Source organism: Parasteatoda tepidariorum, chromosome 12 (genome assembly GCF_982258835.1).
Source record: "Parasteatoda tepidariorum strain Cologne lab strain chromosome 12, Ptep-v5.0, whole genome shotgun sequence".
Lineage (NCBI taxonomy): Eukaryota > Metazoa > Arthropoda > Arachnida > Araneae > Theridiidae > Parasteatoda > Parasteatoda tepidariorum.
In genome coordinates, this window is record NC_141766.1 from 55,145,332 (window position 1) to 55,160,943 (window position 15,612).

General features: G+C 27.6%; 1 protein-coding gene across 2 annotated transcripts in view; it reads left to right on the plus strand.

Annotated features, from left to right (window-relative positions):
* The window catches only part of LOC122269382 (uncharacterized), a 385,269-nt gene that overhangs the window by 338,927 nt on the left and 30,730 nt on the right, over positions 1-15,612 (plus strand). The window contains exons 6-8 of one of the 2 annotated variants that reach the window (XM_087155779.1): positions 780-993; positions 9,746-9,891; positions 12,151-14,016. In XM_087155779.1, coding sequence (XP_087011905.1) covers positions 780-993; positions 9,746-9,891; positions 12,151-12,405 — 615 coding nt within the window. In that variant the 3' untranslated portion in view covers positions 12,406-14,016. Of the gene's footprint in view, positions 1-779; positions 994-9,745; positions 9,892-12,150; positions 14,017-15,612 lie in introns of those variants that run through there. The other variant, XM_071188215.2, reaches the window with a different exon arrangement.

A 15,612-nucleotide genomic window follows, 5' to 3' on the forward strand; every position in this document is an offset into this window, starting at 1 on the left:
GAATAATATATATATTTCTCACTATATCGTTAAATCTTAATTTTAGATTTAAAGCTATTTTAAAATACCAGACGTAAAAAGTAAATTTTCAGAACATTATTACCTTGTTTTACTTTACCAATAAAATGTATTTTAGATTTTCTCAAATACATTATCAACATTATCAAACCATTATTGAAATTCCCTTTATTTATATGCATTTATTTTTAAACTTTACTTCTTTAAAATATTCAAAATCTGCACCCAATTATTAATATATTTACTTATCATTAGAAATTTATACAAACAAATTGGTACAATATATAGGCGTATTAAAAAATCTCCACTTTTATTTTTTCAACTGATATTTAATAATGATTATCTTGTAATATTATTTGAATCGTAAAACATTTTAAGAACATGTAGTAAATTTTTATGAGAGTCTACTGATATCATTAGAGTTCAGTTAGGGCAACCCAAGCTTCAGAGCCCATGATCCGAGAAATCTAGTGATTTGGAGACGCAAGGTTTATTCTAATAGCTTATTTTAATATTCAAAATGTCCCAATTTCATTTTAAAATTTAATATTGCTTTATTTTTCATAACGTGTTAATTCTTATAATCAAAGTGTTCAAATTTCTTTTAAAAATTTAATATTATTTTCCATTCATAACGTGTTTATTCTAATAGTGTATTCTGATGGTTAATTCTAATATTCAAAATGTCCCGATTTCATTCAAAAATGCAATATTATTTTCCATTTCATAAAACGTTTATTCAAATAATTGATTGATTTCAGTTTCCTCCAACTACAGAGAATCGTTATCCTCCGATGCGACATCATAATGGCCTGCAAACAACTCGTATTGGTTTAGAATTTAAAATTGACCATGGTCATTTTTATAGAGGAGAAATCAAGATTGTATGCATGAGTTCAATCCCCCAGGTGTATTCTAGTACCAGCGAAGAATTGGTGATTGGAGATCGTGGTTCTTCCATTAATCCCTATCACGGTGAGTTGGATTGATTTCTTCTGTTTCCTAAGGGAAGAAAATTGAAATAAATGTTTCTTCAACTCCAAGAATCAATTTGCATGAAAAGAGACCGCAATAACTGTGAAAAGCTTTTGATTCAAATTTATTCTAATACGTTATTGAATTGAAAAATTACCTAAACACCATTAAGAGGCTTCTATCCTTGCTATCTTTCATAATAGACAGCATTTTCATATAATTTATCATTATTTCGTAAATATTTTAGTGTTTTCATATGTGTATTAAGCAAAATTTTAATGATATATTATAAAGTGGTTGCCTTAGATAGGTTAGGCAAAATAACGCTCTTGATAACACGAAAAAACAATTTTCTTTGTTTTCTGTTAGATAAGATTTTTTAACTTATACTACTTACTTATAACTACTACTTACTACTTACTACTACTAACTACTTACTTACTTATACTACTACTTACTATACTTATATTTTTTAACTTATACTACTTATGTTAATGTTTTTACTATGTAATGTTTGATGTTAATGTTTTAACTTTCTTTTACATCGAGTTTTCTCTAAAAGCCACAGTTTTTACGCAGTTTTTTTAATAGAGATTTTTCTTTAAACTGACTAAATCAAATCCGAAGTATTTCATCATCTGTAAAACGTTGGGTACGGTAGGAACAAGACGACAGTACACATTTTAGTTTATTATTAGTATTGTTCTTACTACTTTGTTTTATTTAGTTACTTTGTTTTCTGTTAGATAAGATTTTTTAACAGATGTTTACTTATGTTAATGTTTTTACTATGTAATGTTTGATGTTAATGTTTTAACTTTCTTTTACATCGAGTTTTCTCTAAAAGCCACAGTTTTTACGCAGTTTTTTTAATAGAGATTTTTCTTTAAACTGACTAAATCAAATCCGAAGTATTTCATCATCTGTAAAACGTTGGGTGCGGTAGGAACAAGACGACAGTACACATTTTAGTTTATTATTAATATTGTTTTTACTACTTTGTTTTATTTAGTTACTTTGTTTTCTGTTAGATAAGATTTTTTAACAGATGTTTACTTATGTTAATGTTTTTACTATGTAATGTTTGATGTTAATGTTTTAACTTTCTTTTACATCGAGTTTTCTCTAAAAGCCACAGTTTTTACGCAGTTTTTTAAATAGAGATTTTTCTTTAAACTGACTAAATCAATTCCGAAGTATTTCATCATCTGTAAAACGTTGGGTGCGGTAGGAACAAGACACATTTTAGTTTATTATTAGTATTATTATTATAATAATTAATATATGTATATTTTTATATATGCACGATAGGGGCTAAAAAGTGTCCTTTTCAAAAAGGAAAACAGAAACACAGTCCATATCTGACGAATAATTAATGAGGAATGCAAGATTAAAACCATTTAATAAAATCTGTTTAACTTCCATAGGCAAATGAGAAAATGTGAGATCAATCGGTTTTGATGTTTACCAGTTTTGATGTTTTTAATCTCAACTTTATGAACGATGATTTGTCAGATTTCAATATGAAGATTTTATTTTTGGTCCTGCTTTCTTACAGTTTAAAAATTAATAGTTTCCCCTAATACGTAACTTTCTTTTCCTGAAAAAATAAGGAAACTTGAAAACGAATACAGTTCTTAAATATCCATTTACTATCGAGATATATGGGCAAAATTTTGCGAAATACTTTTCTTTTATTGATGATTCGTGATTCAATCTCACACTTGAAAAAAATTGTAGTCAACATTATTGTAAAATTAACTGGTTATATGGAGCTCCAAAAAGCTCTTTTGCAATGACTTTAATAAAATTAACAAGAGAATATTGTTTTATAATGTGTGAAAAAATTTGTTACATGTCGTAAAATTTTTCAATTTCATCATGATACATTAGAGCATGGCCTAAAAATTATTTATTCGCTTAAATTTTTTTTTCAGTTTTGTATTTTTTTACTAAATGTGTGGTAAGAAGAATTTCAATTTCGAAAACCGGAATTTCAGCATCAAACGATTACCATATAAATGGAGAAATTACCAAATCAATGGTTTAACACCATATATTTTAATTTCATGAAACAGAATTATGTTTTTATTTACCATAACTGCTATTTGGGTACAGTACGGTGATTTTAGCATAATTTATTTCTCCGAGCATGAAGAAAAATTTGCAGTTAATAAAAGAAAATTATAAAGCTTAATAAAGAATTCTTAAGTAGTTAATAAAGTTCTCAAACATTCATTTACTTCCGAGATGCATTGGTAAAAATTTGCGAAAACTTCTTTAATTTATGCCTCTTGTAATGGTAATAGTAATAAAAAATAATGGCTGCAGATCATAAAAGAAAAAGAGTAAAAACATTTTTAAAAAATTTACCATCGAGATACAGAGTCAAAAATATACGAAAACTTCTGCAATTTACGAGCTTTGTTTCAATAACATAAAGAAGGATTGGAAAATAATAAACTAAAAAAATTAACTTAAGCGAAATGCAATTTTTGAACATCTTTTTATAATCAAAATACATAGACAAGGCAATATTTTACAAAATCTTCTTCAGCAAGTTAATGATTTGAAAGCATGAAAAAAAATTAACGTGTAATAAAAAAAAAAATTAAACATAAAGAGAATCCAAACCTTAAACATCTTTCAAAATACCTTTGCAAAATTTTAAAAAAACTTCTGCTGCAAGCTATGTTTCTTGATTTATAGCAAGAAGATGGATAGACAGAAAATAAAAAAAGGAATAAAACATAAAAACACACAGCGTTCCAGTTCTTAAACATCCATTTACTATCGAGATACAGAGGCAAAAATTTACGCAAACTTCTGCTTCCCGCTGTGCTTTTTGATTCAATAGCATAAAGAAAGATAATAAAAGAAAATGAATAAATCGTAAAGGAATAATAAAGTTCTTAAACATCAATTTACTATCAAGATACAGAGGCAAAAATTTACGAAAACTTCAGCTGCAAGTGACGCATTTTGATTCAGTAGCATACAGATAGATTGGCAGATAATAAAAGAGAAAAAATGAAAACTTAAAAAAGAACATAGTTCTTATACATCCTTTTATCATCGAGATACTTAGGCAAAACTTACAAAAACTTCTGCTCCAAGCCTTGCTCTTTGATTCAATATCATAAAGATAGATAGACAATAAACATAAAAAAATAAAACATAATACATAAAAGAAAATAAAACATAAAAAAAATTTAACATCCCAGTTCTTAAGCAATCGCTTATTATCAAGATACAGAAGTAAAACTTAAAGATAATTTTATCTCCAAGCTATGCTTTGTGATTCAATAGCATAGTGAAAAATTTGTTTTATTTGTAGAAAAGCACCCAGGTGCTGTGTATACTGAGTTTTGTGTTTGCTTTACAAACATTAACATTAATTTAATTACCTCATAATTATTTAAAAATGTTAGAACAATGCTGAAATGTTTTAATATTCAGAATAATTAATTTTTTCTTTCTTTAAAAATTAAAATATGTAATATTATATTCTAAAGTAACGTGCTATTTAATTAATTTACATATAAGTCTAAAAAAAGGTGTTTTTATTTCAGTTTATAATATTGAGAATCGAATATATAATGTACTCTTTTACATTCCAAGCTGAATTAAATTCATTACAAAAAAAAGACTCCTATATTTTAGTACACACATCCCCCTTTTTTACAATTCTCATAATATATCTCTCGAATCACAGCTGTATTTGAATATATCTTTAGAGATTTTATTTATTTTTTTATTTTAACTTTCTTACTTGCAATACAGTCGCAAATAAAATTGAAACAGAAACGCGAAAAAATAAAGTTTATTTTTCCGTTACATTGCATTTCCATTTTTGAATGCGACGTAAAAAGAAGTTTTAAACAGATATTTGCTTTTTAATGGCTAAAAGAAATAGTCAGTGTATTTTAATCACACGCTACTGCGGGGAAATATTTCCATTAATTTTAAGTTTCCTAACAGTTTCATTCTTCTTCTTCTCTCCGTGTTCCAGCCTTTAATTCGGATAGAATTATTTAAGATTCGTCGACCGCACTTCTACTATTGTTCACAGGCTTCAAAAGCGGGGAGATATTCTTTGAGCAAGATGTACCTAATCAGATTATAGGGTAACAGAAAATAGAATATGTTAAAGAAAAATGCATAACTTTAACCCATGTAGAAAACTAAAACGAAATTTACTTTTTTGATTGACCCGAGATCTTTTTTTTTTATTTATATATTTTTCCAACTTCCTATTTGAATTTAAATACAATTTATAACTGAATTCTTGAAAGAAACTTTTCGTCGTTAGATAAATAATTCTGTTGATAATTCTGTCTTTTAATTTCCGGAACAGAAAGAGGATGGAATGTTTTTTTAATCAAATTTTTCAGTGGACTTCAATGTTTTACTTTTTAATAATACTATTGTAATTCAATACACCGTTTCATATACCATATCAAAAGCAAATTAGCACAAGTTTCGTCACAAACATTGTTTAATTTTTTAATAAAAAAATTCATATTCACATTTTAATATATCATATATATTGCTTAAAATAAATAAATTAATGCAAATTTTGTCACAAAGGTTGTTTTATTATTTTTTATACAAACTCTTCATGATTGTAATTCAGCTTAAAGTGAATACATTATTATATACATTTTTAGAGTGTTATTTTTTATTTATTAAGACCTTCCTATGGTTGATTTTTAATGCATCATTATATGTAGCTTAAAAAAAGATATTTATGTAAACTTTCTCACAGAGATTATTCTATTATTTTTGTTTATTTAAATCTCTTTATCACTATAATTCATCACGTCGTTGTATACAGATTAAAAGAAACTAAATAATATAAAATTTGTTTACGGGAGTGTTTTTCTATTAAGACCTTCCCAAGGTTGGATTTTAAATCATCGTTATACGTTGCTTAAGAGAAACATATTAAAACAAATTTTGTTACACACATTGTTTTATTATTGTTTTTTTATTTCAACCACTTACTGTCTGCTAATTTGAAGAGAAAAAACAGATATATCATGGTTTTTACAGTAATATTTACTGTCTTTACCGTCAGAGAATTTACAGTAATATAAGCTCTAAAACCACTGACTAACTGTGATTAAATAAATAACACTGTAAAAATTAAAATGCAAAAATTACGATGTAAAATTTTACGACAAAAATGAACTTTATTGTAAAATGGAATCTGCAGATACTGCAATCAGAGTGCCAGATCTTTTTACGGTAATTTAAACCGAAATTATTTACAGTGTGTGGAAAATAATTACATTAAAACAAAATAACACACATTGTTTTTTTTTTTTGGTATAGATTTTTCATGATTTTGTTCAATACTAATATGCATATAGCGTAAACTAAATATATTACCACAAGTTTTGTCACTGATATCGTTTTCAATAAGTTCCTATAGTTTCATAGTATCGAGCATGATTAATACAGCTTATAGACAGCGTATTGGAAGCTGCAACAATAAAAAGAATACTGATACACAATAGTTGTATTCACACCCTTGACGTCAGGCTAACCGTAGAAGGTTTTCGTGGTTTGCCCCTCCATGCAACGCAAATACGGGTTACTTCCAACATAAAGTCATCCACGTTGGCAAATTTCTCCTAATACTTGAAAAAAGCGTTCAATTTTGATGTCAATTGTAGAGCACCTTACCATACCATTACCTGCTGAAAAATTATTTTATGCGCGACGATTTATTTATATATATATATATATATATATATATATATATATATATATATATATATTTATATATATATATATATATATATATATATATATATATATATATATATATATTTATATATTATATATATATATATATATATATATATATATATATATATATATATATATATATATATATATATATATATATATATATATATATATATATATATATATATATATATATATATATATATATATATATATATATATATATATATATATATATATATATATATATATATATATATGAAAGTGAGAAAAAGTCTTCCTTTTTATTCAGAAGACTCGATATAAGAACAAGTATTTCAGCTTAAGGAGAAACCTCTTTTTTTAAAAAACTAATTAAAATGACATGGAAACAAAACAAGGCATATATTTTATGTTAAAATATGTTCAATTTAATCAATTTCAGAACTTCAGAATAAATTTCGTTCAAGGAATATTATTGAACTTGCTTAGAAAAAGAAAGATTAATTAATCCTTCGAAATTTCCTGCATTAAAATTAATGAACTTAATAAATTTTCTGGGAAGTAAATGGAATAGACTAATTCTACAGAACATGTTTATGTAAATTTTATGTACCATGTTTGTGAAAAAAAAAATGTTTTCTACTTTTTATTCTCTAACTCTTTTTTCAAGGAAGGAAAAGAAAACACAGAAAAGGAAAACAGAAATATAGACTCGACTTATCTATTAATTCGGGATTTAATTTCTGTAGAATTTTAAATAGCAAAAATCTTGTTTTTTCCCTCTTAATCCAAGTTATTAATTTTCAAATAGTAATTAAACATTGCGACAAAATTTAAGGCATTTACTGTTTTTTTTATAATCTTTCTATAAAGTATTTATTTGCAATAACATCTGTAAGTAATATAATGCCAAACCTGTCTAATAATATGTAACTCAAATAAATAACTACTTTAAATAAGGATTAAGAAGAAAATGTAAAAGACAATATCATTTCTAAGCTAAATCTTTCAGGAAAATTTTTTTTTTATGTTGAATATAATTATATTCCATGTTAATACATATATTTTTCATGATATTGATACATTTAATTAATTTATTTTCTCGTATATTTTTCATTATGATAGCTGCTTTCATAGTTTATTATTTTTTGCGTAAAAATTTAGTAAACTACTCTCATATTTCAGATGTTTACCTAGTAAAATAAATTATATAAAATGCTAATCTTTAATATTTCTCGTTGGTCTTATATAGGAGGAACCACAATACATAATTATTAACTTAAATTACCTTGCATTTGAAACTTAACTTTAAGGTAAATTGCAAAAGAGGTTTTGAAAAATTTTAGTTAAAATAATGTTTTAAACTATTAAATCTTTTAATGTACTACGGTCAGAAAATAAGAAAAACAGCTTTTAAGTCACATTCAGGAATGACACAAACTTGTCCTCAAGTGGTTAGCTAGATATGAATGGGATTTTAATTATGATTGAAATGCCAATGGGGTTAAGTTGCTCTACACAGTAGTTGGAACTCGGAAAAAGCTGACTAAAACTCATATTACTGAAACTCATTCAATTATATTTTCTATAAAATTATCAATGTAAGGATTTTTAAGGATGCTGATTAACAACTTTAAATCATGATAGTAATGATACTTAACTAATTTTCAAGCTGTGTATTTTAGCATAATATCAAGCTAGTAAAGATATTTAAGTTAGGATTCAATGTGTACAATTCTTATGCAGTTTCTTCGCTTAATTTCCCTTAAAGCTTTCCATATTAACTTTGTAAAGAATAATAAATATTTAATAGCTTTTTGCTCAGTTAACGAACACAATTTAGTGAATATCTGTTGAGTTGTTTCATAGTTTCAATTTTGCTCTTAAACTTTCTATGCAATGTACTTCTAATAAAAAATATAAGATATTAAAACTTGTATTGTAGATTTAATAAATTCATATTTTAACAGGTATGTTCGACAATTTTAGTAATGGTCTAATGTTTACAGAAATGTGCATCAGTTAAAAAAACTAAAAAAATACGCGTCTGAAATCTTTTGAGAAGATGCATTCATCAATACCCCATGACCACGCTTCCATGTGGATTTTCAATATCTTAAATTGGTGCCCCGATTTTTTCTGCAGATATAGATTTTCCAGAAATTGTTTTGCATTTTGATTCATGGATTGCTCTGAAATCCTAAGACGAAAATTTGGTACCAATTGTGCAAACAGGAGATATCTCCAGAAATAAATGCCCAACCATAGAAAGAAACATATACTTGTTTGATATTTTAAAAAATAGCTTTTTTTAAGAACATCAAATTCAATCCTAACTTACAAACTCAACTCTATATTTCACCTGATGTCACCCTTGCCTTTAGGGAAGGGGTGGGTGTTTCGTTTCGCAAAATGTCTAAGACCTATATATCGCAAAATATCTAATTTTTATACCTTGATCTGACACTTATTTCTCCATTTCAAGAAATGTGTTGTCTTTAACTGTTTATTTTACTTTCCGTGAACCAAAATGTAAAAATCTTAGTTAAATAGAATTTTTTTTCTTCCTTAGGATCTAATTCTGCAGTTAAAGAAAAGGATTTTATTTAAGATTTTAGATATAGTGTAAAAAAGAATTAGTTGAAAAGGATTAAATTAAATGATCCTATTTAAGATATTATATTTTCCCCCTACCTCCACGACTGAGTCGAGTATGCTATCATTATCAACAATTTAAGAGTAGGTTATTACTTAAGATTTTACAGTTGTCCTCCCATCTCCAGGGTTGAGATTAAGGGGTCAAATACGTATCGTTATCTGCATCTTTATAAATATTTCACACAAGTATTTTGAGATCTTTGATCTGATGCATATTTCTGGAGGTATTTGATAATTCTTCTTCTTTTCGGGCACCCTGTGCGATTTGTTTTTGGAATGCTTCTCAAAATTGATGTTATTGTGTGAGATGTTTCATTAATACATTACAAAAGATTTCTATTTGTTCTTCTTTTAGTTTACCACTCAGCTCCCGGTCAAAAGGGTCCAGTCATCGAGAATAATTTACCTTACTACCATGTAGGAGATTTAGTAAATATCACCTGTTCATCAGCTAAGTCTCCAATACCTGTACACATAAGGTGGTTTGTGAATGATATGGAGGTAAGCAATGATATAGAATGAACAACTAATCATAAAACACTTTATTACATGTAAATTGACCTTATAATATCATACCGTATTTAATAGCAGGCAACAGGCGTGGCAACTTGCATACAAGGCAACTGGCTCGAAATGATGTCTTTATTGCGCAATGTTGTCTTTATCTCGTGTATGATTACCTCAATATTTTGCTTGCATCGTTCGAGACTTCATAATCTTTCACAGCAAAAGGGAATCTATAGATTTTAGAGAATTTCACGATACACCATGCTGAGACTCAGCACTTCCTTCCTCTTCAGCTATAGCCGAGAAGGCAATAGCTGAGAAGGCAATAGCTGAGAAGGCTATAGCTGATTACTTATCCGTATGGTCTCAAGGGATCGCACAACCACGTCACAAACCTTGAACTAAGGAATGAAATCTTTTGAAAGACATCAAGATTCTACGCTAATTGCCAGATAACGCTTGCTGCATCATGGACTGTAAGCGTCGTTACTATGCATTCGTCTACCCTAGACGCTGCGTTTGATACTGTTACACCTTCGTCGACGACCCAGGTCATCCCATTATCCCAAGAATAACAGTGTCATACTTACATATGATTGCGCATTCGGTACACAACATCATGTTAGTGGCATCATGCTAGCTTCATCATGTTTAGTGGCATTATGGTGATCGCACATTTCTAACTTTTGTTCAGTCTTATTATGTTGGCTAATTACATGAAGTTATGGTATATGACGCTAATAACTGCACCACTTAACCACTTATTATTAGCATTATTGGCACTTTTAACCGTAACATTAATTGCAGGCCCTGAAAATGTCATGCAATTTCTGTTTAACTAAATACCCACCGAAGAAATGCTGTTATTGCAGACATGAGTGGTGTTAATGTGCACATTTTTCAGAATTCATGAATCTTAATTTTCTTTATACTTAATTATTTGTTTTTCTTCTATAATCATTACGTTTAATGAAAATGATTCTGTAACTTTATATTCAATGGCTAGTAGTGTCTATCATCTTTAACAGTTTCTCTAAATAAGAATACTTGACAACGTGACTATTTTAACAACACACAGAAATCATTGCTCAACAGCCCATTATGGACCTGAAAGACGGAATGACTAACATTCCACATCTTCGCGTCCTATGGCATGGCCAGCGATCGAAAAATCTACATTACTTTTGTAGTTTACTGCAACTACTATGTAACAGATGTAGTTAGCTACTACTACTTTTTGGAAAAAAGTAGACTACCAATTAATTTGGAATTGTAGGGACTACTTCACTACTTTAAGGAACCAAACTCTGCTAAATCAATTAATTTTCACCTGTATAATTTACACTCCTGGGGAAATTAATTTACGTGTTCAAAATGGTTTTGAAGAAAAAAAATTGGTTTATATTAAACATGAAGAATTATTCAGAAATATTTTTTCATGTTTACATGAACCAGTTTATAATCCTAAAACATTTCGATATGTTCATTTAGTCTTCAAATTCTTATATCCTTCTTGATAACATATAATTAATTTTAGAGATGCTCGGAAATGATCAAATACTTTTGATTTTGCCAAGCATTTAATACTCTTTTATTATCCTCTAAGAAATTAAGTTCATAAGTAATATGTTTACTTCCTTTGAAATATCAACAATGTTTTACGAGCCAACATTCTCATGTGAAATATCACCATCTATTTTCATAATGACTTTCTTAAATATTACTTATACGTAACTCGATGAAAATACCCAATTCTTGTTAATTCACAGTCACAGGGCATTTAAAATAAGTTGTTTTAGTACCCTGTTCGGATTCTAAACTAACATAAAAAGTAGTTACCAGAAATCGCTACAAACTACTGTTTTTTTTTTAAATCGCCCAACTCACTACAAGAATTTTTTTTTAAAAAAAAAGTCGCTACTACAGTAATTTCACTATTTGTAGTGCGCTACTACAAATAGTGAAATTACTATACACTTTGCATGATTGCGACAATGTGGTTAGCATTGCCCCAAAACTCCCTTTTCTTTAAAAAAAAAAAAAAAGCTGGTACTCATCTATCTAAAGCTGAGTAGATTTATCAAAAATTGCAATAATACAAAGAATATTTTTTTCACTAACTTGAACTTGATATATTAAACAGACATGTAAAAATTGTTTGGGAATTAGAAATGTTGAATAACTAAGGTTTACTAATAAATGAAAATTCTATATTTCTTTCAATAAATTGATAATTTTTGCTTCCCTTTCCAGGCAAAAATGGAACACCTGATAAAATATTCCACACTTCGTTATTCAGATGGAACAGAAGTCTCAAGTTTAGGACTTCGAATGAAAGTGGAGCATCATCATTTCAAAAATGACGAACTTCGTCTTAAATGTACAACGACGCTTTACAGAATGCTGACGATGCGAGCTGAAAAGACATTGTTTAGGTATAACCAGCAAAATTCTGGTTTCCATACAGCAGAAAATAAATGTGAAGGTATGAATAGTATCTATGAATAGAAGCTTTACGAAACATGTGGTTACAAAAACCTCAACTTTTAAAATTAGTACAACTCCTGAAACAACCATCAAACTGATAGCATTTAAAAATTTAGTTAAAAGGCATCGTAAAAGTAATTAAGATTCTGTGTTATTAAGAAGAAAATTGTTGTAAAATTGCCTAATAATATGGTAATAACATTTCTGATGAAAGAAACCATAATTCTGTCCATTAAAACAAAAATATACAGTATTTAAGCCAATCATTTGGTAATTTTTCCATTTATATGGTACTGGTTTATCGAAAATTTAGGTCTCAAAACTATAATTTCTATTATTACTACACATTGAGTCAAAAATATAAAACTCAAAAGTAAATTTAACCGTATAAATGGTTCTTATGACATGCTCTAAGGTATCATGATAAAATTACCATAATTACCACATTTACCAAATTTTAAAACATATTATAAAGTCATATTTTATTGCAAATTTTACCAAAATCATTACCAAAGCGCTTCGTTAAAAATTGCTCTGCTTTTTGGAGTTTCCATAAAGTCAGAAACACGGTAAATTTTACCATTTTCTGGTGGTTTTGACCATACTTTTTTCAGTTCAATATGCAGTCTTCCCCCTTTTTATTTTCATCACTATTCTAAAATTTTAATAAGTTTCCCGAACTGCACATAATTTGACTAAAATAAGCGAAGGTAATTAAGTTAAATAAGTTGCCTCAGATGAAAATAGGAAAAAATTTGTTCTACATATGAATAAAGTAAAACACGTGAATAATGCCCAAATAATGGCACTAAAATGGATATACTATATTTTCGGATCAATAAAAAATATCTGCTCGCTCTGTCTAAACACAAAAAGACAGAAGAAAGCAGCAAACACGTTGCAGTAAAGGAAAGGTTTTATTAACCAACAGGGAAAAAAGAAGAAGTTTCATCTTCCCCTATTAGTTAAAACGAGTTTTGATTAGATAAGCCATTTTATGTTTACTTAACCACTTTTTGTTACAATATTATGATAATTTTTTCAAAGTTAACGTTTCAGTACTTATGAAATACTTTAAAAATAAATTAATTCGATGTATATCATATGCCTAGATGTCTGCTTATGTACTTCCATCGACAACGTTACCATTAGCATTAAACCTGTGTGGTCGTCTTTAGTCGGTAATTTTTTTACACTTTATTTTTAAGACAATTTCAGACATTTATTTTAAAATAAAGTTACGAAATGCCCGTTCGAATAAAATAACGTCTTAATTTTAACTTAATAACAACAAATTGATGGCGGGATAGTCCTTAACTGGTAGGACGTTGAACTCGTGTTCATGAGAACATGAGTTCGAATATTGCCGTCCGAAGAATCTCCGTGTATTACAAGATGACTGATGCACGTTAAATCTGTCAGGTTCACAAAGTCCTCCAAGTTTCCATAACAACCCAATACCTCTGGGGGTACTGAATTGGAAATTGATTGCACTCTGGTTCAGGTCAAAATTACGATCTGTGGTTGAATAAATAAAGTATGATTGGGTCCTTCAGGAAAACGGCCTGTGACGTGTGTGTTGTTGAAGTCGTATTCTTGGTCATAAGTGGTGCCACTGACAAAAAAAGAAAAGTTCCCTCTGCCTTAAAAATTTGCTTGAATTCAAGCAGGCTTGCTGTTATTGGAATAAGTAACAACAACCGACTAATTCTAACTGTATATTTATTTTTAATACTTATATTGAATCCAGTTATTTTCTGGAAATATTAACTAGGATATTTAGAAATACAAAGATATATTCCGTATATATTTTTCTACCTTCTCAGAAACACAAATATTAATAAATAAGTTTAGTAATTGCCCATTTACATAAAATGAGATATTCACTCTACCTAAATGCCCAATAACTTTATTTTTGATCTTTTTTTTCCGTTTTATGTATTTGTGCTAAAAAAAAAGAGCAACTATTTCTAAATCAATTCAATATCTGTCACTTCCTAAGTTAGAAGCTATTAGTAGATAGAAATAAGATTACTTCCATGTGTTTTCTTTTTCTTTAAGAAATATTTTATTAGTGTACGAGATATTTTGGTGATTATTTTATAAATAAAACTGTAAATTGTTTTGAGGTATGGCGCAAATAATTTTTAAAGCAATTTGTATTATTTACATTTAACTCTTTAACATTCATAGTGAAGAATAAGAAAAATTAAAAAATTTTATTGTGTAAAAATGGGAGAAAAAGGAGAAGAAAAGTAATTCGATTAATGTAAATTGTTTTGAAGTGCATTGCAAATCATTTTTAAAACAATTTGTATTACTTACATTTACCTCTTTAACCTCTTTAGTAGTGAAGAATAAGAAAAATTAAAAAATTTTATTATGTAAAAATGGGAGAAGAAGGAGAAGAAAAAAGAATTAGATTAACGTAGGTTGTTTTGAAGTATAATGCAAATCAATTTTAAAGCAATTCGTATTATTTAAATTTACCTCTCTAACATTCATAGTGAAGAATAAGAAAAATTAAAGAATTTTATTATGTAAAAATGGGAGAAAAAAGAGAAGAAAAAAGAATTAGATTAATGTAGGTTGTTTTGAAGTATAGTGCAAATATTTTTTATAGCAATTTGTGTTATTTAAATTTACCTCTTTAACATTCATAGTGAAGAATAAGAAAAATTAAAACATTTTATTATGTAAAAATGGGAGAAAAAGGAGAAGAAAAAAGAATTAGATTAATGTAGGTTGTTTTGAAGTATAGTGCAAATCTTTTTTAAAGCAATTTGTATTATTTAAATTTACCTCTTTAACATTCATAGTGAAGAATAAGAAAAATTAAAACATTTTATTATGTAAAAATGGGAGAAAAAGGAGAAGAAAAAAGAATTAGATTAATGTAGGTTGTTTTGAAGTATAATGCAAATCATTTTTAAAGCAATTTGTATTATTTACATTTACCTCTTTAACCTCTTTAGTAGTGAAGAATAAGAAAAATTAAAAAATTTTATTATGTAAAAATGGGAGAAGAAGGAGAAGAAAAAAGAATTAGATTAATGTAGGTTGTTTTGAAGTATAATGCAAATCATTTTTAAAGCAATTTGTATTATTTACATTTACCTCTTTAACATTCATAGTGAAGAATAAGAAAAATTAAAACATTTTATTGTGTAAAAATGGGAGAAAAAAGAGAAGAAAAAAGAATTAGATCAATGTATGGTAGCATAGGGT